This window comes from Cheilinus undulatus, linkage group 11 (assembly GCF_018320785.1).
Source record: "Cheilinus undulatus linkage group 11, ASM1832078v1, whole genome shotgun sequence".
Lineage (NCBI taxonomy): Eukaryota > Metazoa > Chordata > Actinopteri > Labriformes > Labridae > Cheilinus > Cheilinus undulatus.
In genome coordinates, this window is record NC_054875.1 from 3,295,342 (window position 1) to 3,319,110 (window position 23,769).

Consider the following 23,769-nt stretch of genomic DNA (forward strand, 5'->3'; position numbering starts at 1 on the left):
ATAGTAAAATATATTTTTATTGTTGTTTAAGTAAGCAGTCTATTTGTGGACACAAGGAGTCTGAGTGTTTCATGCATAAAAAATAAATATAAATGTATAATATTTTTAATGCTTTTATGTATGGTGTCCAATATTTGGACACAAGAAATCTGAGTGTAATGAGTAACTTTTTAAAATCTTACATTAAAAATAAAAATTACAGTGCATAAATATTTTAAAATGCTGCACATAACCCCTTAACAGGAAATCCAATCTGCATGTTTTTTTTTTATGAAATGTACCTTTATTACATCAAAAACAGGGATTTTCTGCTATTTAAGTGGCATTTTAAGGGTTAAAGTCTTGAATATTAATCAAAAACTGATTTTTCTCATCAGGTCATGTGTAGATGAGCAAATTAATGCTGAGAAAGTGTCAAAAATATTAATGTATAATATTTCACTTCTATTTTAGTTTGGTGTCTATTATAGAGCACTTTTGTTTTTTAAGGTATCTGAGGGCTAACAAAGCTAATGCATCGCCACCGTTCATCCAAACGTCAAAAAGAGACAGAAGCCTGCTGAAGTGCAGAGTAATTCATTGTCAAATAGCAGAAAACAAACATCAGCCTCACTATAAAGAGAACAGTGGTTTAAATAATGTACACCCACCCCTCGCACATCTGAGCATCCATCAGAAAACATACGTCTCTACTGAGCATGCTCACATCCTCACACTCACACAAAGTGGCATCGTCAATAAAACCAGTCGATCAATGATTTGCTCTATTGCTTTGAGCTGTTTGGTAAAAGCATGCCGAGCAGAAAGTTCCCACTAACAGACAGTTGCTTTAAAATAGTGACCCCGCCCCCCCATCATAGAAAAAAGCTGGACTGCGTGCTTCTCTAACAATGTGCTGAGCTTCATCTACAAACTACCTGAATACAGCGAGCTTTAATTTACAGACCAGAAGAGAAAACCCTCAGAGATGTACGGAAGCCCAGGAGTGCCAACAGGGGAGAAAGTGGCAGTCTGGACAGACTAAATTAGGGTAAAAAAATGCAGGAATATGGAGAAAAAAATCAAATTTAAAGAGTTAAGTTATAGGTATTGTTCAAAACTGCAAAATTTTGTAAATTTAAATGTATTAAAGCAAATAAGACTAAGCAAATGCTATACAAATTAGATGTATAGTAAATAAACCATAATTAGTGATTATTTTTCTTTCATCCCTGTTCAAAGATTTATTTTTCCATTTTCTTTGGGGTCCACAAAATTTAAATTAATCCTCAGAGACGGGAATTATTTACTAAATGAGTAAAAAAGCTGAATTTTAAAAATCATTATGAGGCAAAACTCTGCAACAGAAATGATCCACAAGTGGCCTGCAAACATATTTTTCCTTATTCTCCTGTTATTTTTTTACATTTTCTTCAAAAGAATCAAATATTCTAAATCAAGCTCAACCAAAGGTGACAGAATTAATGCTTCAGCTAATTATTGTTAAAGTTATGACCGGCTTCTTACTGGGTCATTTTAGTTGTTAAAAGTTGCTATATGTATGTATAAATTCAGAGCTTTTCAATCTGAATCATAAATATTAAACACGTCTAAAAGTTTCACACGTGCTCATCAAGAGTCCCAACAGATAAACACATTAACGGTCCACACTAGAAAACACTTAAAAATTTTAATTTTTTGCCCTGTAAAATTCATCTGGCGCTTTTATTTTGAGTTTAAAGTGAAAGTGTGTGAAACTATTACTGGGTTCAGATGTTAGAAATTATTATTCATGCTACTTTTAACCTGTTTACTGTTTTTTTTCACCCATCTTTGACTCTTATTTATGCCTCTATTAACCCATTTAAGCTCCTTTTTGACCTTGTTTGCCACTGTCAACCTTTTTTGTCATTCCTTTCCTAATTTGCCACATTGATCCTTTTTTGCCTTTAGCTCTTTCTGCAAATTCGATGTCAATTGCAGCCCATTTTTGCCCCTTATTGGTACTTTTAACCCATTTTTTTTGTCTCTTTCTTTTTCCACTTTTAAATAATTTTTGCACTTTTCCCAGCCCATTTCTGGCCATTTTTGCCCTGTTTCTTCCACTTGCAACCCATTTGAGCTAATTGTTGGTGTGGTTATTTTGCCATTTTTTTCTTTTTTTTGCCAGAGTGATCCCATTTGGCCTCGTTTCTGCCAATTTTTGCCCTAATTTTTCAATTTCAAGCCCATTTTTGTTTCTTTTGCCCAATTTATTTCCACTTACAACCACCGTGAGCTGCTCTTTGCCATTGCTTGCAATTTTTTGCAACTCTTAACCATTTTATTTTGCCATGTTTCGCCCACTTTTGCCTATTTTTTAATAACTTTTTTTCCATATTAAACCCATTTTGCCCCTTTTTTCATACTTGGGCTTTTATAAAAGCAGTTACTATTCAGGTTGAAAATAAAATATGATTATCACAGATTAACGTTAAAATGGACCGTGGTTTTGCTGACCACCATGGGACCCAGTTTGGCCTGGCCTCAGAAAGTTCTCCCCTTCATGTGTGAAAGTTTGTAGACTACCTGGTTTTTAGGCGGTTTTTGGATCTGTGTGCACGGCTGTTGTTTTTAAAATACCAGTGGAACTGTTTTTGGAAAAATATTCTGCCTTTGGTGGATCTTTCTGGCGTCCTAAATCTTAAATTCTATCTTTCATTATTATTAATATTTTACATTAAATCTCTACTTTCCTGTCTAGTTCTTGGCTATAATGGGCTTCCGTATTTCCCCCTCATGTGCCGTGACGGCCTTTATAGAAAAAGAAAACCAGAGAAACTTGTACGGTCCAGGTGACATTCACACAAACAGCATTTTGGAATTATTGTGGTTAAAAACAAAAATCTCTTCATTTACATTCATCTTTAAACGACAGCATTTGGATATTGTGTTCAGTGGAAAACGCTGAGTTAGCCCTGTGCTTAGAAAACTAAAAAAATAAACCCCACAGTGAAAAACGTGAAGAAAAGGTGGAGTTATTCTGTGAGATGTTGAGTGTCTTTAAAACAAACATTCAGGGTGAAGACGTTGTGAGCTTCTCTCCGGCTGGTGTCAAACATTCAGACCAACACGTCAAATATTTACACGAAAAAGAAGAATTTAAACCGAGCTGATGTTTAAAATCAGAGATGAAACAGAGGAGAGACAGGAGCCTGAAAGCAGAAGTCAATCCCCACAAGACTGCAGGTTTATGCCACGTTTCCTCCCTTTAACTGAGATTTTTACAACTGTGAGGTTAGAGCTGCAACATTTCTCCAACACCCCAGATAATCAGAATTATTTCTGGTAAAAATCAGGGCTCTTCAACACAAGGTTTTTATTTAGCTTGGAAAACTACGAGCAGATAAATCAGTCAGATCTACAACCAGTGAGGGATTTTCTCATAGAAACACCAATTAACCAATTAGGGGAAATCAGCCTCGTTAGTGCTCAGCGTCCTTCTGTAAATTCACGCCACTGGAATTTGTTTCAGTCGTTAACTGCGTTTTGCAATAATTTTTTAAAAAGTCGAAAAACCCGTTTTACATTCAAAAGTTCTCTTTCTACCAAGGATCAGGTCAGCCTGTTAACTTTCATCCTGTTTTAACAACAAAATCTGGATTTGATCAACATAATCCAGATTAGATACAGACTTTTAACCCCGTTTATACAAGCATTAACATGGATTAACATCCATTTTGGGCACTCATTAATCAGGAGGTGATTCTTAACACTTTGTTTGGGCATGGACCAGAGCTCAGACTGCATCTGAAGGTCTGGGTTGTCCTTGTCTGGACTGGACTAGCCTTGTAGACCAGCTTTAGCACCCTGGGGTCCTTCTGGGGTGCGTTCAAGATGCTTAAATCCAACCAAGAAAAACAATAAATACGAAGATGATTAGCTACCCTTGGATGTGACAAACTGTCTCATATTTTCTTGAACCCATGTCAGCGTCTGGGTCTCTGAGTGAACTAACTCCATGTCAGTAAGCGAGGGAACCCTCATTCCTGAAAAGTCCAACCGCTTCTCCAAAGTTTGCCGACTATTTGGCCAAAATGTAGGAAAAAGTCCCCAAAGACCCCGGCTCTGCCAACATCTTGTACACAGTAACACCAACAATCTTTCCCTTACCTTGACTCTCCTTTGGTGGAAACTTTTGGGAAAGTGGGCGGGATTTTCTCCTTACCAGTTCTACTCACTTTTCCAACAGTTGCCGACTATTTGGCAAAAAGGGAGGGGCAAAGTCCCCAATAACCCCGGCTCTGCCAACATTCTGTCCTCTACCTTAGAAGATGTTATCCTTTGACGCTTATATAACCTTCCACCCAGGCTGGTCTAGACTCTTAATCTAACCCACAAATTTAGAGCAGTGGTTCTTTACTGGTCCAGCTTCAGGACCCACAAGAGTCTCTTAAAACCACATGTGATGCAAACCTATCTAAATGTTCAAAATCTCACGTTTATTTAATGACAAACGTTGCAGCTCGGATCTCATGATAGAAACTGAGACAGGACAGGCCAAACACATTTCACCTCCCATTTTCCTCGTGTACATTTTAGCCGATTTTCCACACATGTTGAGGAATTACCTCCTTATAATATGAAAAGCAACTTTGTTATTTGGAGATTAACGCATAGAAATATTAGGCAATTACTCAAATTTTAGATTAAATCGCTTAAATGTCCTGGTGCAATATTACATTGACCTAAAATACGTGTTAAAATGCCAGTTTAATTCAATTTTTGTGCAGCAGAGATATGTTCCACTCATCATGCAAACATTTAAGCTTCATATTTGTGAAGAGTTTGCAAAAATCCTACTTTCCTTATTTTTTAAAGTTTTTCTTTTTCAAAATAAGAGCGACATAAAAATGATCATTCCCTGTAATGCAACATTTAATAATGAATACCAGTCAAAATAATTGCAAACTGGGCATTTTTTCAAAACTGTTCTGCCCCAGTTTAATCTTTTTAATATTGTTCTAGAAGTATTTATTGCTCGTGTTGGAGGAAAAGCATTGGATGAGGAACTTAAAAATAAGTTAAGATTATTTTCTTAAATTCTTCAGCCCTAGAGAGGACATTAACATTTGCCCATTATCACATTTAAACAGAGTAAAATAAAACACGGACTGACAGCCTCTGCAACCCACCAGAGAGCCACTTATTAAGAGGATAGAAGTCTTGTCTATTTCCTGCAACCCACGCATGGTTATCAGCAAAACAGAATTACAAATAGCGAGCAGTGTTTACCTTGTCGTAGCAAATATGTACAAATCTACATCAGAAAAATGTTGGACAGCCCTGATGAAGGCCATGAAATGTGTCTATTTAATAAAGTTGTTCTCTAAACTTCTATTATTAGTGAGGCTTTTACAATACATCACAGCGAAGATGAACAGGATGAGGATACTTCCTGTTTATCCATGTTAAAGTAAAAGCCCAGTAGTATTTCTTTGGAGAAACTACCTTCATTTGTACAGAAAGCTTTTAGTTTGAATATTCCCCAACATGGTGGAATAAGGTCATGTTTTACTGTGGTAAAACTTGTGAACAATGATGGGATATGGCAGCAAGGAGACACTGCCAACATGCAACAAACTCGCAGCAAACTCGCGCCTGGTCTGAAAGACGTGACGGTGCTAAAGAGCGGAAATGCACAGAAGCTGCAAGCAGCGAAACACGCCACCAGGCTGAAACGGCCCTGAGTTTTTACCCGACAACAACCGAAGCACGACTGAAGAAGAAAACAAAGAAAGCTCGGCCCAGTTTTTACCAAAAATATTTCTGACAACCATTAAACTTTACTACCAGATCTGTGCGTCCCATTTTTGAGACACCGTCGGGAAGTATTGACTTTAGCTTTAAGGTTCAGCCTTTACTCTGCAGCCAGACTTTTCCCGTCCGATAAAATCCCACAATCTTAACATGTTAATGAGCCGCAGGCCTTGCTGTACTCGAGTTGCATCAAACATCTTAAGGTGCTAAAGGTTTCAGAACATAAAGAGGGGGGGTCACTGCGAAAAAAAAAATAACAAGTCTCAACATAATGCATCGTTCTCAAAATCAATACAACGAGCAGAACAAGCTAGAAAAGTCCTACGAAGCACAAACATGGTTCAGCTCACAGTCTTTGGTTCGGTCATCTGAAGAAACCTCCAGAAGGAAACCAAGAGGAACATTTGGACAGAATCCCTGAAGAGCACCTGGTTACCTTCAAGTGGAGCGTAAAAAAACAGTCAAAGAGAAGTGGAGTGAAAAGAGAGGAGCCCTTGGTAGATCCAACAGACCGGTGCTGGTTGACAGAGAGGGAATGTAGGAATGATGCTGGTTTCAGGAATGAAGACGTCCCACTGAATCCATTAATCCAGGAAGAAGAAGAAAGGTACCCTCGGAAGCATCAGAGAAAGTGAAGGCAGCAGTTCCTACGGTGTAAAGCAGCAGATGAAAGTGAGCCCCGTTATTATTGGTCCTGATTTAACGCTCAGGAAGCAGAGAACAGACACGGTTCTCCTCTCGGGGTTTGGACGACTCGTTCAGGTTTCACGGCGCTGACGGTTTAAATCCGGGCTCATCTCTTCCCGGACTTCATGTAGGACGGAATCGCTCCCCGAGCCGTGAGGCCCTCGAAGCGTTTGTAGGTGTAATTGATGAAGACCCAGTCCTTGTTCTTCAGGTCGGCCTCGGTCTGGTTCGATACCGGAGCAGCTGGAGGGGAAAAAGAGGAGTGGTTTTAAGAGGAGGGATCTTTGGATATTAAAACATCAGGATGTTTCTCATTAAGGTCTAAACTGTCTCTAATATCAGTACAGTGATAGAGAGTAGCAGCTATCATCACTGGTCTGATGTTGAACTGGAAGTTAACATCAACTGTGTACATAATTATCTCTGTCTTCTGGTGAGATTACATTTCACGTAAGTCTCTAAATCATAACTATTATTCATAAAACAAAACGTACGTAGTTTTGGTTTACACCATATATCAACAGACCATTTTTTGTCTTTACTTAGTGCTTATAGAGGGACAGCGGACTTTCACACGTACATCCTGCAGCAGAGATGAGAAAGCTCTGTGTTTCTCCTTAAAAACCTAAAAGTCTCTAAACACAAACACTGGATTAAGGAGGCCATTGAAATCAGGAGGCGGGGAAAAAACACCATCAACCAGGATGAGGGAGCATTTATGCTCTCCCACACCTGGGACTCTCTCCTCCAGAGACCATCGGGCGGCGGGGGCGTGGTCAGCCTGATAGACCTGTCAGGTCCGTCGGGCTGACCACGCCTCTGAAGAACAGCATATAAGGACACGTCACAGCGGCAGTTGACACTTCTGAGGAAGACTGCAGATGACGGTCGAAACATGTTAAGGTAAATAACATCTCCTACAATAAATTGTCTGAAAAAAAAAAGAAACCCAAGTAGATTAAAAGTCTCTGTGTGTGTGTCTTTAGCTCACACACTGAGCGCAGTGTTCATCTGCACTCTTAATAAGAGAAACTGAAAAAAATAAGGGTTATATTTGGCTTCAAGCTCACAGCAGAAATTGTCGTGGAGCCCCCTGGGTAATCTGCTGAAACCCCCACGGATGGCTCCAACACCTGAATCTTCTTGATTTTATTATTTTCACTTTCTGACAAAAACAGATTTGAAACTGCAGCAAGTAACTCGCTTTCATTGTCTTGGTTCTTATTGTAAGCAGCAGGTTGAATGCAGCTCTAAGACAGGTAGGAAAAGAGGAAGTGGAAGCTGAAGCTCAGAGGGTCGTGACAACATAAACGATCTACTGTATCCTCTAGGTCTGACACCGACATGCTTCAGAGAGCTGCAGAGCAACTGTAGCAAATTTCAACTCATCTCGTCACGCATCTTTGGTCTGGACTGGGAAAAAAGACTAAAAAAATCTCGTTTCATTTCTGTAAACCCAGTGTTGTGTCAGGTTTCATTGCATGAGACGAGTTTGTTGTCACATCCTGAGTTTGAGGTCATGAAAACAAAGGAACAAACTAAAGTGAGCTGCAGAGAAAGACGCTGCGTACCTGAAGGTGTGAGGATGTCTGAATCAGGGAATTCATCGAAGTTTGAGGTGTCGTCGATGCTTTTTATCTCTATGGGGATGGCAGCAGGCCTCTCTCTGTAAAACATCAGTGAGGTTAAAGGAGGAAGAAGGAAAGGCTTCAAGAGTGGAAATTGTACAAAATTGGAAAAAATATATTTTCAACTTGAGATTACAGTCACATGATCTCTCAATCACAGATCATTCCCATCTTTACATTTAATATGGTTTTGTTTTTAGCAATAATCCATCATAAACCCCCCTCCCTGCAGATAACATGTAGATAAAGACGCTCCTAACCTGATATGATCGTAGTCGACTCCCTCAAAGAACGGGTTGGACTTGATCTCCTCGACTCCTGCAGCTCCGATCCTGTGCTCCTCCTCACAGCAGAACCTAAAAACATCAGAACCTAATTTACTATTCTGGACAATAAACGGCCAAAAACAAGCATTTCAACGAGTCTGGTGCAGCAGCACACTGAGCTAGTTCTAATTAACAAATCAAACCACTGGAGTCTGTTGTTTTCTGGTGACTGAGGTGAGTTATGAGAGAAGGAGTAGAGCGTGCTCCTGCCTGAGGATGAGGTCTTTGGCCTTCTCTGATATAGGCACTTCTGGAGGGAAGATGAGCGTCTCTCGCCAGTTCATCACCTTCCTGTACGTCTCCTGAGGCGTCTCCGAGCAGAACGGAGGATAACCTGCATGCAGAAATTTAACATTTAGATCACATCCAGCTGAATCTGCACGCTATAAAAGGTAAACATGGCGTTTCTTACCTATCAGCATCTCATACATGATGACGCCCAGGCTCCACCAATCACAGAGCTTGTTGTATCCGTTCTGCATGAAGACCTCTGGAGCGATGTAGTCAGGCGTTCCCACGGTGGAGAAAGCCTTACGGAGAAGACAAACACAGAGGATGTTAGAGGAATCAGAATTAAAATCAGGTACATTTCCAGCAGTGATCAAATACTGCTGCTCTATCTTTTACTGAGTTTAACTCCACCTCTGCTCAGACCTACCAGCTGCCTCCTGTTCCTCTTCCAGGTCTCTGCTTTCCTCTTCGAGTTCATGTTTTGGAAAGCTGTGAAGAAAGACGACAGCATTTAAATAAAGTTCATCTAAAAAAGACCCCTCAGTTATTCTTACCAAAGTTAAACTGTCAAATTAAATGTGTAAAACAAAAATGTTTTGGTAAAATGAGTCATAAAACCTTAACAAAAGTTATTGGTAGCATGCATTATTATTGAAAACTGTCCTGACTTTGCTTGCTGAGGTCACTGGGCAGGCTGTGGTTCAGGTTCTTGTAGAACTCGGTCCTGTGAGCCCTTTTCAGCCCTGTGCACAGACCAAAGTCTGACAGCTTCACATGACCCTGCAAAAAAAACAACAACAACAAAACAAACAAACAAACAAACAACTGTTGTTACTGTCTGCACCATAGAGGCAAGTTTAGACAGAATGAGACTGCAACATACATGATACGTAATATTTGTAGATGATACTAATTTATTTTGCTCTGGTAAGAATTTAAAAGAACTTTTGTGTGGTGTAGAAATGGAGCTGGGAAATCTCAAAACTTGGTTTTATGTCAATAAATTATCTTTAAATATTAAGAAAACAAAATTTATGGTTTTTGGGAATCTAAAGGAAAGTGATGGTAATATTAAACCAAAAATCTGTAATGATGACACTGAAAGAGTTTATGAGACCAAATTCCTTGGGGTTGTGATCGACCAAAAGTTAACATGGAAACAACATATTGAATACATTAAAGGGAAAATTTCAAAGTCAGTTGCAATTCTATATAAATCTAGAAATGTATTAAATTCTAAGGCCTTGCATTTAATCTATTACTCATTAATTGTTCCCTATATATCTTATTGTGTGGAATTGTGAGGATCCACCTTTAAAACGACCATAAATTCTATAATAAAACTACAAAAAAGAGCAATACGCGTCATCAATAAGGCTGATTACTATGCTCATACGGATCCACTTTTTCTAAATTCTCATGTTATGAAATTTTATGATTTGTTTTATTATAAAATAATGCAAATGATGTTCAGAGCAAAGTCAAAAATGCTCCCTGACTCAGTACAGAGGTTCTTTTCAATTCAGGAGAGTCCGTATAATCTCAGAGGTGTTTGTAAATTTATTGTACAAAAAGCTAAAAAAGGTATGAAAAGGAGATGTGCTTCCATTGTTGGAGTTTAATTCTGGAATGATGCCAGTATAAATGTAAAAACATGTAATTCTCTTGGTTTTCAAGAAAATGGTTTGTAAAGCTATCTTTGAAGCGTATAAGTGTGTCTGATTATCTGTTGTTGTTTCTTTGCATTGCTGGAAGTTAGTAGCTTAAAAAGTTAAAAATATAGGATAGGCTTTTATAAGCATGACTATTGATTTTGTTTGAAATGTCTATACTGTGCAAAATGTTTGGTGTTGTGTTATGATTGAATAAACTAAACTAAACTAAACTAAACACTAAAATGTAAAATTTAGTTTTCGGCCTTTAAGGGCGCACTCATACTAGTCCCAGTGACCCCGTTCCATGCTCCAGCATGGAACAGGGTGGAACCACCCTCCTTAGCTGTCCTGTTCTAAAGGGCTCCAGGACTTAGCAGGCGTGAGCATGGCTAATTCAAATACCAAGGAACTGGACTAATCAGATGCATTTCTAAGCATATCAGATTGTGCAGAGACCACCCACTGATCCAAACTAGAGTCATAATCACAGCTAACTTCAACAGCTCTGCACACAAAAACATTAAGAAGAAATGAAAAAGCTAAAACTCCAGTAAGAGTCCTGTAAGAACATCTCAACGCTCAATTTCTAGAACAAACGCTCTAATCTGAGGAGAAATGTTAGAAATGATGGTAAACGACGGCGTACCCTGGAGTCGAGCAGCAGGTTGTCTGGTTTGATGTCTCTGTGGATGAAGCCGAGCTGGTGGATGGAGTCGATGGCCAGCACCGTCTCTGCGATGTAGAACTGAGTGGCTTCTTCTGTCAGAGTGTCCTTCTTCATCAGCAGGGTCATCATGTCTCCTGCAGCACCACACAGCAGACAAAAACCCTCGTTTGTTATACTTTTTGCTAAATCATCCTGGATCTGATCTAGTCTGGGTTTGTAGGACCACTTTAGACCTTTACAATCATTTTTGGTACAATTTTATGCATTTTTTTTGAATGTGACCAAGTCTTTGGATGCCTTCTGTCTCTCCAACAGGCTCTCTAGTACTTGGGACAGGGCCATGATGCACAAGCTTGTGCAAATAACCTAAATACAAGAAGAGGATGGAGGAGTGAAGTCATCTTCACTGCTTTATGACTCCAGCCCAAAAACACAGACTCATGTGCAAAGACCTTAAATGTCAGCTGGTTTCTGATTGGTTCTAGACTCTGTGTAAATTGGCGTTTCATTTTCAGAGAGTCTTACCTCCAGGCAGGAACTCCATGATGAGGTAGAGGTTCATCTTGTCCTGGAAGCTGTAGAACATTTTGACCACCCACAGACTGTCGGCCTCCACCAGGATGTCCCGCTCAGCGCGAATATGACCCACCTAACAGACAGAAAAACAACAGGGAACAAGAAAGGGTTCAAAGAAGGTCCTGAAGATGGAACACCAGAGTTCAGGTGTCTAAATTCTGCTGTCTTACCTGTTCTTTCTCCAGCATGTCGGCTTTACGGAGGATCTTCATGGCGTAAACGTGACCGGTGTCCTTCTTCTGTACTAGACGAACCTGAGGGAAGACAAATAAAGGCCTGATCACTGGGAAAAATAAAACTCATCAAACTAGTAAAATACTGAGAAATATTATTGTGAAGTCCAATAGAAAAGTGGGTTTTTGGCTGATGCTTGTTGGACTTCAGTCTGAGGATGTTTGGAGGAGCAGACAGAGACTCAGTGATTGGTCTCTCATTAAACCAGCAGATCTGCCATTCTCCCTCTATTTTAAACTAAAACCTTCTTTTGTTATTGTGTCTGCAGGTTTGTGATACAGGACATGTTTTCTTAAAAATCTGGTCCTTTAAATTTTGTTAGACTTATCATGGAAACTTCAGGAAATTGGTTGGATATTTAAGGGAATTTTTTTCATCATTTTCTTGATTTTTTGGGAATGAATTTGTGTATTTTGGGGACTTTGATTAGAAACTTTTGGAGGGTTTACTTGAAAATTTACAGATTTTTTGTGGAGTTTTTGAGAAATAATTTTTGGTCCGTGTCATCTGGATAATAAAGTCACAATGAAACATTATAAAAAAAGAAAAAAGGTAGAATGCACTTTCAAAGGCTTGAAATAAAAACATAATTTTCATGTATGTTGTGTTTACCTCTCCAAAAGCTCCTCGGCCGATCACCTTCAGGGATTCAAAGTCCTCCAGACCCAGACGAGTCCGTTTCAGACGCAGAAACTCCGTCTCTTTCCTCGCATGCTGAGAACGCCGCATACGTTTCTGCAGAGCACAAACCCAAGTATTAAAAACAACATTAAATGCAATGATATGATTGCTACTTGAAGCAAATTTAAACCACATATAAACAAATAAAAGTTAAGTAAAACTCATTTGTCCAGGAGTTTGTCCTTTCAAAAATAACCCACTTGAAAAAAAGGATTTGGGGTATTTTTCTACATTACAAGACAGATTAAACATTTTATAATGATACTAATATCATTACTCTGAAAAGCCCATGTCTTGCAGAAACATAATTGAACTTCATAGCCTGCCACTAACTTTATTTTCCAATCATTCTGATCTCAGGCTACTGTACAGCTGTGTTTTGTCCCAATCAGGCTTCCATAAGCTCTGTGCCATTATGATCGATTTAAAATTAAAAGTAGAATAGAGTTTCCGACATGTCTAAGAACTTCTTTAGGATGCTTCTCCTGAAATTAAAAATTTTTATTACCCTGTCAGATTTAGTTAAAATGGTTGAAACAGCTGTAAAGTCAATAATTACCTCTGCCAAGGAGGTTATGTGATCAGGTGGGTTTGTTTGTTTGTTAGTCAGCAACATAACTCAAAAAGTTGTGGATGGATTTTGATGAAATTTTCAGGAAATGTCAGAAATGGCATAAGGAAGAACTGATAAGATTTTAGGAGTGATCCGGATCACTGTCTGGATCCAGGAATCTTTTAAAGGATTCTGTACTATTGGGAGATAGGGCTGATGGCAGAGGTCTGCGCTCTCCGAGTGCTTTTCTAGTTATAAATGCTTTTTTGTTTACTTAAAGAAACTGAACTTCAGACCAAAGATTTGCAGCATGGAAAGACGGTTTTAGAACGTCGCCTATAACAGCTGCAGCAGTGTGAACCGTTTGTGCAGTCACCTGAGATTCAGCTTGTTAAGTTGCAGACAGCTGGTTTTAGGACGTTGCAAGCAGATAAATGTGAAAAAGGGGAACAAAAAGTAATTTTGAAAAGCTATGAACACAAATTCTGTTAGATCGGCACGCTCTAAATTTTGTGAAGGCTTACATCCATCTCTTTTTCTCATTTGTCTAATGGAATCTGCAACACTCCTGTCTCTTCCATCTGAGTGTTTACAAGCTTAAGTTTCCACATGAAAACTTTAAAAATAAAGATGTTATGTCCAAGAAGCAGATAAATGTGAAAAAGGAAATAGAAGTTTCATTTCAAAGAGGCTCTTGTTTTTCCAGCTGCACTCATAAACAGGAAACGTGGCGCTATACTCCATGAGAAAACTAAAGTTTGTAGGAGCAAAATTTATCGGTGGAAAATTTATAATTCTCAGCAGATTTCTTCATCATGTCAATACTGTGCTAGCAAAGCATTTTTGTGTTAGTATGAGCAGTGAAATTGTGCTGCCACCCAATAAAAACACAGCAACTGTCCCTCTAGTAGAGACAGCTTCACCGCTCAGTAACTGAGTTTTACCCCGTCATGAATCTTTGGTCTGAAATGGGCTTTACAGCATTGTTACCAAAATAATTAAAGATGAGTATGGGTGATTATAACATATATTATAATTATGTAGATTATATCATATCATACTCGTTGTAATACTAGAGAATGCAATTTCTTAAGAAATTGCGCTGTGAATGCTGATTTGCTGAATGGCTGCGCCGAACTGCTAATGCTGAGTTGAAAAAATCCCTGAAAGATGCTAAATAAATTCCTGAACGGCTGCACTGAACAGCTAATGCTGGGTTGAAAAAAATCCCTGAATGAAGCTAAATGAATTCTTGAATGGCTGACACTAATAGTGGGTTTGAAAAATCTGAGAAAGAACCTAAAGGTTATCTTGAATGGCTGGCACTGAACAATTAAAGTGGTTATGAATAATGGCAGAATGAAGCTCAATGTAATCTTGAATGGCTGACGCCAAACTGCTAAGAATGGGTATGAAACATCTCAGAAAGAAGCTAAATGTCATTTTTAATGGCTAATGCCAAAATAGCTAATAGTGGGAATGAAGTTTGTAGGGCAGAAGCTTATTGTAATGTTCAAAAAACCAACATCTTTAAGAACAGGAAGACAAGTTTTAATGGAAGGTACTTTGGAAAATGTAACTAAAAATAATCCTTTAAACCAGCTGAGTACATTGTTTAAAGGCCCAGGCCAACTGCTATTGTTTCAACTGTAACGCAGTTACCAATAGGTATACATTATATATATATATATATATATATATATATATATATATATATATATACCAATATTATAAAATATATTATAAATATAATATATATACCAATATATATATAAATATATAATATCATATATTATGAGTATGGATGAGTATGAGTATATAGTATAGATGAATATAAAGTGGATTCTCTTCCTCTGCCTCAAAGCATGCTGTGAATCCCTGGCTGTATTTGTTACTGACCTCTTCATCAGCGAGGCCCTCCTGATCCATCACCTTCTCCAGCTTCTGCTGTCTAAAAACACAGAATCAGAGAGTTAGTTAATTTTATCTGCACGAAGTTCCACATGCACATGCTGGTTGGGAGTTACTCAAACACCAATGCATCATCTGATTAGTCAAAAATAAAGTAATTCTGAGTGAATTATCATGTGTTTATCACTGACAGAAAAAATGAGGTGCTTGTGGAGAGTGATTGGTTAGTCAAAGCTGCAAAATGTCAGTGATTTATAGTGATTTTTTTCATCACTATAATGAATAATTTTTCACTGCACCAGTATTAGAGGTGTTATTGATATGCAATGTAACAGCCTGTTTTATCTTGGAAGCAACAGCTTGTTGAATCTACTCAACACTTTAAATGTGTGCAGGAGGATGTATTAGTGTGACAGACATAGGTAAACGTTTAAGAAGGGAGAAAAGCCTTTGGCGCAATACTTAATTGCAAAAAACACCAGGGAAAGCCATATTTACATTTACTGATGCCAGTAATACTTTTAATATGTGTCATTTTAAGGATGCACCAGGTAGGATTTTCCAGGCTGACACTGATTATTAATAGTCATGAGGCTGATAACCAGTATTTGGAACCAATATTCATTCCTTATGACTAAAAATGTAGGGAAGAAAATCCTTATGTGACAAAAATAAAATCACATGATCAAAAAATAAAGCAAAACTATTTTATTAGCACATGCTTTGTTGACACAAGAAACAGCACAGACTAATAAAGGAGAAGCACGAAAACAGAAGAGGCTAAACACTGAATATCAACCTCGATCAGACAGGCCAACAATTGATCTGACCCCGGCACTGAGGATGTAAACAAAGGGGTCAAAGTAAACTATCAGACTCTAGGTCAACATCGACGTGTTTCCACCTTAATAATTAACAATGTTGACAACATGACACCCAGGAGACTTCACACATCAAGGATCAAAAGGCTGAAATTAAATACTTTAATCTGGAGATTAGGCTCATTCCAGTAGCTCATGATACTTCTGCTAGTCCATGATGGGTCGATTAGATTACTCACCCACCGCCACCTCCTGTCATGTTGGTTTTTTTTAATTTTGATCAATACTGAGTGAAACAGCAGAGCCAACAGAGAGTAGCAGGAGTCAGATGTCACTTATCACGTGATGAGAGCGGGAAGAGTTGACCCAGAAAACATGTAAATAAGCCGCTGACCGACAAGACGATGTCAAAGGATCTGCTGTTAATGATCAGAGTCCAGTTACATTCATGGATCCAGACCAAAAACAGAGTGAGAACACCGACATGACGGCCTCTGGACAGCAAAACTACCAAACCACTCTGGACCAGATGCAAATCTACCTTTACTGATAATAATCACAGTCGTATCTAATCTCCCTTCCTGCTCCTGTAGGAAAAACGCTGATGATTATTTTAAGTAGCACAAACACTTCATTGCTGATTATCATGGCTGATCTTGGAGAATATTCAGTGTAAATAACAAAGTCAGTGTCAGAAGAAGTTTAAGCTTTCAGCTGACGTAAGGCTGTTGGGCCAACCCAACACATCACTCACTTATTCAAACATACTAGGTGTGTAACGACATTTGTGTTTGTTTGGTTCACGTAGTCCCACAGCAAATGGGATTAAAGGCAATCACAGATGACAGTTTTATCCACCAATCTATGTTGTATGTCAATCTAGAATCCGTGAGAGTGCACATGCAGGAGCGGGCGATAATGGTCAGAAATCCAGCGGAAGTGGAGCGTCTCTACGCTCTAAAATGACCTCTACGCTGCAATTATCAGAAAATTTCTACATACACCCAGTATGATCCCTACACTTTACAAAACAATAATTTTATCTGCAGTTTAACTGATTTGCCTGGTGTGGAGGTGATCCATATCACAATTTACTCAGTCCTGTAGACTTCCAAGAATTGTCTATCCAGATGAAGGGAGACAAGAGGCTTGAGGAGTCTTGTACTGATCTAAGAGGCTAGCTGACCCCTGTTAACATATAAAAAAAAAATCCTAATTTTGTCATAAATATGCTTTCAATTGATATACTATAGTAACCAGATAAACCTTTCTGGGCAAGCAACCGAATAATGATGAGCTGCAAACGGTTCTTTTATGTGAGGTCCCATCTGAGTGCCAGTTTCTTTTCCTCCATCCTTTGTTGTTGTTTAATCCACATTTTAAAAGCCAAACTGGTACCAAATGAAGGTTAGTCCTGTTGAGATCAGAAATGTCTTTCTCAAAGGAATAAATGAGTTAAACCTAGAATTTTAAAACAGGACTGTATGCTTTTCTATTCCCCAGGTAAACCAAACCTGTACTAACCTGTGACCCTACAACTGAGGCAGGAACTGAACCGTGACATCTGTAAACTGTTACACCCCTAGTGCATACTGCCAGTATTATCAGTGGATATATCTGTTGCAAATGTCAGCAGCAATTTCACATCTCCTGACAAAAGAATCTAATATCTGACAATACTGATGTCATGCAGAAAATACTGTGCATCCCTAGCTGTATGAATATTTACTTTGTGTGTGATAATTGGGCGTTTTTTTTTCCATTCCACTCTCTACCAACACACCCACACCTTTCTTCTCTTCATTTATACAGTAGCAGAAAACAACTTCAGGAAATTAAACCACAGGATGTGAAGCTTCAGTGTCAACATGCTGCAACTTATTCAATGCATTTACGGTTGGAATGCACCAGAGAACGTCTCTCTCGTGGATGTAGATTGCATAAAGCTAAAACAAGAGAAAAGTGGGCAAATATACTTGGGTGCCCTGTATCATTCATATGTGGGAAAATACTGATATTCCTCCTATATTTCACAAATCTTCATTGCTACTTGTTGCAAAGATGCATAAAAGCCTGTTGTAATACATTTTTTAAAAAGCTAATGTTTATAATGCTTATTTCTGCACATGTTTCAAGTTGTACACTGAAGAATACTTTTTTTTCAAGTTTTGCTATGACTCAATTTGTTTTACTCTATGATAATGACATAATGGATCAGAAATCAGTGCTGCATAATCTTCAGCTCCTCTTAAAGTTGTGTTTGGTACCTCATTTCTCTCTCCTCGTGCTGGGCGATGAGGTTACTGTAGAAGTTCTCCAGGGTCACTTTGGCCATGGTGACCCGCTCCTTAGTGTGGTTACTCATGGAGGAACACGAGCTCTGGCCCGTCATTGCCATGCTTTACCTGAAATAAACACAATCGAGTTAGCAAAGAGCAAATCCACAGGACAATGCTCACTCTGTCACTGCACTAACACGTCATTCAGACTGCTGTCACATATCTGAGATGATGGAGGGCTGAATGAAGCAGCAGAAAGGACCAAAGTGCATCAGCACTGTTAAAAAATACCTTGTTTTTATGCTTAGGTCAGATGTTAAAACAACAGGTTCAGCTCTCAGAGCTGAAAGTGTGAAATGAGATGACTGTTGGAGCAGAAAAAAGAGGAAGGAAAGCTGCGGCCTGAACAAAACTACGTTGATAACATTGTGACAGGCTGTTATGAAGAAATGATGATGACATCTGATTTGAGCAACACTGGCGTAGATGTCTGTGCAAGCAAGATGGGTTGGTTTTGAGAACGGCTGCAGAACTAGCAGAGCAATATTTAAACCATTAAATCTGCAGGTTTTTAAGGTAAAATCTATAATAACACTGAAATAAAATATTGTAACCCTGCAGAAATCCCCTGCATTCAAATATTTTTCTTTGCACTGAGGCAGTTTGGTTAACTTTATGGCAGCAATATTTATTTATTTGACACAACTGATAAAGAACAGCTTCCTAAATATATGTTTGCTGATGGATGATCTCAATAGGACTGATACTGGTAGATACCAAGGTTAAACCATCTGAGCATCTCTTGTTGATCAAAGGATTTTTGCTAAATGTCAATAGAGGATCTGAACGGCAAAAGCTGCATCCAGAACCAAAGCCATCAAGGCACTGATAAGATATTTTGATGAATAAAAGAGACAGAAAAAAAGGGAAGGAACTAGAGGTGCATGGTATGATAACATATCGTCAGATAAAAACTTAATATGAACATTTCTGCCAATACTGACATCAAATACGGTGGCTATAAAGTCAGCCTAGATCAGCTGTACTGGTACATAAAAATAAGTTGATGGAGTTTCAGTGTGGACCAACAGACCTGCGTCAGCTGAAGTCTTATTTTAGTTATAATAATAATAGTAATAAAACATTTTATTAAGGTGCCTTTGAAAGTAGAGGGCTTCATAGGGTGCGGGATCCGTGGGACCCAGCAAAATCTTGTGGGAGCAATTCTGACATCGCAGGCAGACAAAAAAATTGCTGCAGGTCCTGGAACATCAATTTTTGTAAGCTAGTGTGTACTTTGACGGAACTAAACAAATAACCTGGTAAAGAGGACTTAAACTGTTCTTTTACAACAATAACATGTTTGGCACACCTGGATGAGATAATACACCTGCACCACACTATCCGATCAAAGTAAGCCATGAGCTAATATGGTTTTGGTCAAATGTTTTATGCATGTGTTGGTTGAAAAATACAAGATCAGAAACATTAAAACAGTGTTACTCAACCCTACTCAACCACAGAGCCAAATTGTTGAAAAATACATTTGCAAGAGCCACAATCTAAGTGGTGAAAAGTGGCAATTAAAATAAGTTAAAGGTGGCAAAAGTGGTCAGAAAGCAGCAAACGCTGGGAGAAATGTGGCTAAAAGGGCAGAATGGGGCAAAAATGGGTGGGAGGTGAACCAAAAAAATAAGTTAAAGCTAACAAAAAATTGTCAAAAAGCAGCAAAAATCTGAAAAAGGCAGGAAAATGGGTAAAAAGTGGCATTTAATTGCAAAAGCTTAAACGGGCGAGAAGTGCAAAAAGGAGCAAACACTGGGGGTAGAGTGGCAAAAAAGGGGAGAAAGTGACAAAAAGAGTTACGGGTGGCAACAATGATCTAAAAGTGGCAAAATTGTGGAGGAAAATGAGTGAAAAGTGACTAAAATGAGCAAACATCAGAAAATAATGTGGAAAAATGGGAATTAAGTGGAATTTAACTGCAAAAGGCAGCATAATGCAAAAAGCAGGATAAAAGTGTCAAAAATGGGTGAAGAGGGGTAAACACTGGCAGAAAAGTAGCATGAAAAGGGAGAAAGTGGTAAAAAAAAAAATGAGTTACAGGTAGCAAAATGGTCCAAAATTTGCAAAACAGTGGCAAAAATGAGTGAAAGGTGATTAAAATGGGCAAAAATCTGCAAAAAGTTGGGGAAAATGGGCAAAACATATCACAGAGTGGCAAAATGGGAAAAGGTGGCATTTAATTGCAAAAGGCAGCTTAAATAGGCAAAAAGGGGCAAAAAAAGGGCATAAATTGCAAAAAGCAGGATAAAAGTGTCCCAAAGAAGTGGAAAAAAATGGGAATTATGCTTCAAATTAAGACATAAAAGAGCCACAAATCATCACAAAACAGCTCCAGAGCCACACGTTGAGTATTACTGCATTAAAACAATAATTGCATATTAAATCACAAGCGCAATATTGAAGAAAATAATGTGTAAATAGATTATTTTCCCAAATTGCTTAGCTCTGGTAGCTACGGAGGAGTTGTAAAGTAAAAACTGATCTTTTTTTAATGGCAATGCTAACAAGAGAAAATAGATCTCCAACCTGGTTGTTCAGGTAAAGTCACACCTTTAAAACAAAGTGACATGCAACAGCTGTTACTACTGTGGAGTCAACAGAGGTGGAAAAAAACTAGAATACAGTACTCAAGTAGAAGCAGTTACTCTGGTCAAGTAGAAGTAAAAGTACTGATTTCTAAGTACACTCAAAAAAGTACAAGTACCCAAAGACACCAGTCATTACGGTAATTTGAGTCAATATAATTAGTTACTTTCTACCTCTGGTGATCAAAAACCCAGACGTACTCATTATCATGGAGTAAAGTAAATAATATGGATGCGTGTCTGCTCAGGACTTCAGTTCATCTCAGACTTAAAGCCACATTTTTCCAGGAACACCTCAACCCGCTGAAAATAGCTCCGTGACCCACTTTTGGGTCCAGACCTACCAGTTGAGAACCACTCAATCAGAGGATGGCAATTTATTTCCACAAATGACATATCTTGACCAGTATGAATGACAATAAATTCACCATCAGTTTTAATGGGATGTATGTGAGAGCTAGGAAGAGGAACCTGGAGCAGGAAAAACGCGTTATGTATTTATAACTCTAACGGACATGTCACGGTTCCTTAACTTACATTTAAACACCTTAGTTTCCCACCAGAGAATTAAATAAAATCCCGAAACTCTGACTAAAAACGGGGGTGTCATGAAAACGTTGGTGCTGAAGTTGAGTTATTTTTGCTCAGCTGTCCCAGACAGTGTCAACAACACGTAGACACAAAGTTGGTAGTTTCGGTGGTAATTCAGCCTTTAAGAGTGAAAGAAATGATTTAACTCAACAGCTAATTTACTCTAACATGACTAAAAGTATTTCCAGTTTGGGGTTTTAAGCTGGCGTATTATAAGTTGATGTGAAACCTATGAAATATGTTTTAACCAGCTAGCTGGCTAGTTAGCTATTAAAGTTCCTAGCTACGTCAAAATCCGGAGAAAACGTATGAAACGCGATGAACATTCCCTTCAAAATAAAACTCACTTCTTTGTTAGAAAGGGCAGTTCAACGGACTGTGCAGCGTTATGAGTTTTATTTTGAAGGAACATACCGGAAATTCTCCTCCTCCATTTACCTTCCTCTTGACAACCTGAAGTTAACCAAAGCCAACAGCTAAAGGGAAAGTTAGCTGGTAGACGTTAGCCACTTATCTGCTACAGCAGCTTCAGTCGTTCGTTTAAAAAATAAAACCGAACACAACAAGGTCGATTATAATGTCTTCATTGTGAAAATTAAATAAATGAAATAGTTACTAAAAAGTATATTACTGTTTTAATTCTATATTAATATAGTTGGTCTTTGTTCGTTTACCTTGGTCGAAGGTGCGGTGTCTGCCGTCTCTTCCTCTGCTTTGCGGAATGTTGCGTCACCATAAATTATAACTCAACACGACACCTAGTGGCCAAACTGATTCTCCCCCGTTCGCCTGTTTTTATATTTATTTCCCCAAATCTTTTATAAATCTTTTTTTTTTTAAGCCTTAGATGCAAATATTGCAGGGCTTTCTTTAGCATTTTTGAGTTCAAGGAACAAGTTTGAACTGAGATTAAGAAAATAATTCAAAAACATACAAAAGATAAATTATTTCCTCAAAACAGGTGCATTTTTTTTCCTTTTGGATATTTTATAAAATTTAGTTTTCAACCAAGATTGGCATTGTTAAACACATTTAATAACTAAATCTTAAATGTGAAAATCATATTAGTTAACTAAGATTTAAATTGAGCTTTACAGAAAGTTACTAAATCTGTATCATGTGTTTAACAAACTAAAATAAAATAAAATTAGAGACAGAATGTCCCTGGTTATAGTCTTTGACAGCAGCAGACTGGCTGACATGATGAAGACTTTGCATAATAGCAATTTTAGATGTTGCGTTGTATTTAGATATGCAAACATGGAATGCAAAAATAATCTCTATGAGCCATGGATGGTCAAAATATTAAATTTAAATCATTTTATTGGTATTTTTTGCATGTTTACTAGTTATTGATTGGTCAAGAGTAACCATGATAACTACAGTTCATCATATGAAGCAGTACAGCTAAAATGAATATAGAATTAAATGTAGCAATTTAGACAAAAGGTATGAATCACAAGCATAGCATAAAGGATGTCTAAAATACTACAATGTGCAAAAAAGGGGATTAATTTGGGTTCAACGGTCACATGACCATCTCCGAGTGGATGCCTGCTCCATAATTTACAAGCAAGAAAGTCTAAGGGAGTGCACGTTGGTTCAAACATCAATTGTTGATAAATAAATACTTAATTAGGAGCTCCCTGGTGTGCTGACCTTTTTGCTTTTTTACATTTAGTCCAGTCTTGGTCAAAAGTAAGAAGAAAAAAGCGAAAGAAGCTGCTACAATAATCAGAGACAGCAGACATTTTGACTTAAAAAAAATTAGTCTTTATTTGAAATGATTTCCTGCTCGTCAGCGACAGACTGCGGCCGACTCTGGAGCTGAAGTCTCTCATTCTGCCAGTGTTTCACAGAGTAGCAGCAACATCGCCGTACAGTAATTCACACATTAATTATTTAAAAACCAGCACAGGACAGAAAAACACACAGTGCAACATTCACATCGTCTCCTATGTTCTCCTTTATTTACACAGCTTCTCAGTCACGCTCACAGCTAGTGTTTCCTCATCTTCTCCCGCTTCTTCTTCTCCTGGTACTCCAAAATCTTTTTGTGAAATATTCCTGCAGAGAGAAGGATGCCAGAATCAGAGCAGGGAAAAACAGTTTTAAGGAGAAACCAGTCATACGCTGTATAAGATCTTATCTTTTATTCTCAGTGTTCACCTTGCTGCGGCCCAGGCTGCTGCTGCTCCACCTCCTGGATAAAAAGGTCAAACATCTGCGTCTGGATGAACTTCTTGACAAAGTGTCGGGTGGTTTTGGACTCGATGGCCTTGTAGAAATTCCTCTTCTCAAACACCCCCGGCTCCCCTGAGCGGCTGTATTTCACATACGAGGCGTAATGACCAACCGTCCTCACGAAGAAGTGAAGGAAAGCTTCTGACACCACGCGGTTCAGCTCCTCCCCCGCTGAAGAAGAGACAGAAAACAAAATACAAACATGAAGATGGACAGAGGATCAGGATGAGAAAAAACGGGGTAACCTTCTTGTTCT

The 23,769-nt window shown here is 38.4% G+C and overlaps 2 protein-coding genes across 3 annotated transcripts in view; both read right to left on the reverse strand.

The window, feature by feature from the left end:
* Positions 1 to 560: 560 nt before the first annotated feature.
* On the reverse strand, positions 561 to 21,998 carry stk38a (serine/threonine kinase 38a). Its single transcript, XM_041800420.1, has 14 exons — positions 21,944 to 21,998; positions 18,016 to 18,153; positions 14,916 to 14,967; positions 12,395 to 12,517; positions 11,719 to 11,802; positions 11,498 to 11,621; positions 10,952 to 11,106; positions 9,319 to 9,430; positions 9,078 to 9,139; positions 8,832 to 8,949; positions 8,630 to 8,753; positions 8,354 to 8,449; positions 8,037 to 8,131; positions 561 to 6,708 (listed from the first exon to the last, which is right to left on the reverse strand). Exons 2-14 carry the CDS (start codon positions 18,144 to 18,146, stop codon positions 6,572 to 6,574), a joined length of 1,413 nt encoding a protein of 470 aa, XP_041656354.1. The 5' UTR covers positions 18,147 to 18,153; positions 21,944 to 21,998; the 3' UTR covers positions 561 to 6,571.
* Positions 21,999 to 23,019: 1,021 nt separating this feature from the next.
* Positions 23,020 to 23,769, reverse strand: part of LOC121518199 (DENN domain-containing protein 2D-like) — a 45,978-nt gene continuing 45,228 nt past the window's right edge. For both annotated transcript variants that reach the window (XM_041800455.1, XM_041800456.1), the window contains 2 exons: positions 23,439 to 23,684; positions 23,020 to 23,336 (listed from right to left, as the gene is read on the reverse strand). In XM_041800455.1, the coding sequence (XP_041656389.1) occupies positions 23,269 to 23,336; positions 23,439 to 23,684 (314 nt within the window). In that variant the 3' untranslated portion in view covers positions 23,020 to 23,268. The remainder of the gene's footprint in view (positions 23,337 to 23,438; positions 23,685 to 23,769) is intronic.

Coding starts and splice junctions, on each gene's coding strand:
- stk38a (XM_041800420.1), bottom strand. CDS start 18,146: ATGGCAATGACGGGCCAGAGCTCGTGTTCCTCCATGAGTAACCACACT. Junction 14,968..18,015: donor CACGAGGAGAGAGAAATGAG/GTACCAAACACA, acceptor CTGTGTTTTTAG/ACAGCAGAAGCTGGAGAAGG. Junction 11,803..12,394: donor GCCGAGGAGCTTTTGGAGAG/GTAAACACAACA, acceptor GTCTTCCCTCAG/GTTCGTCTAGTACAGAAGAA.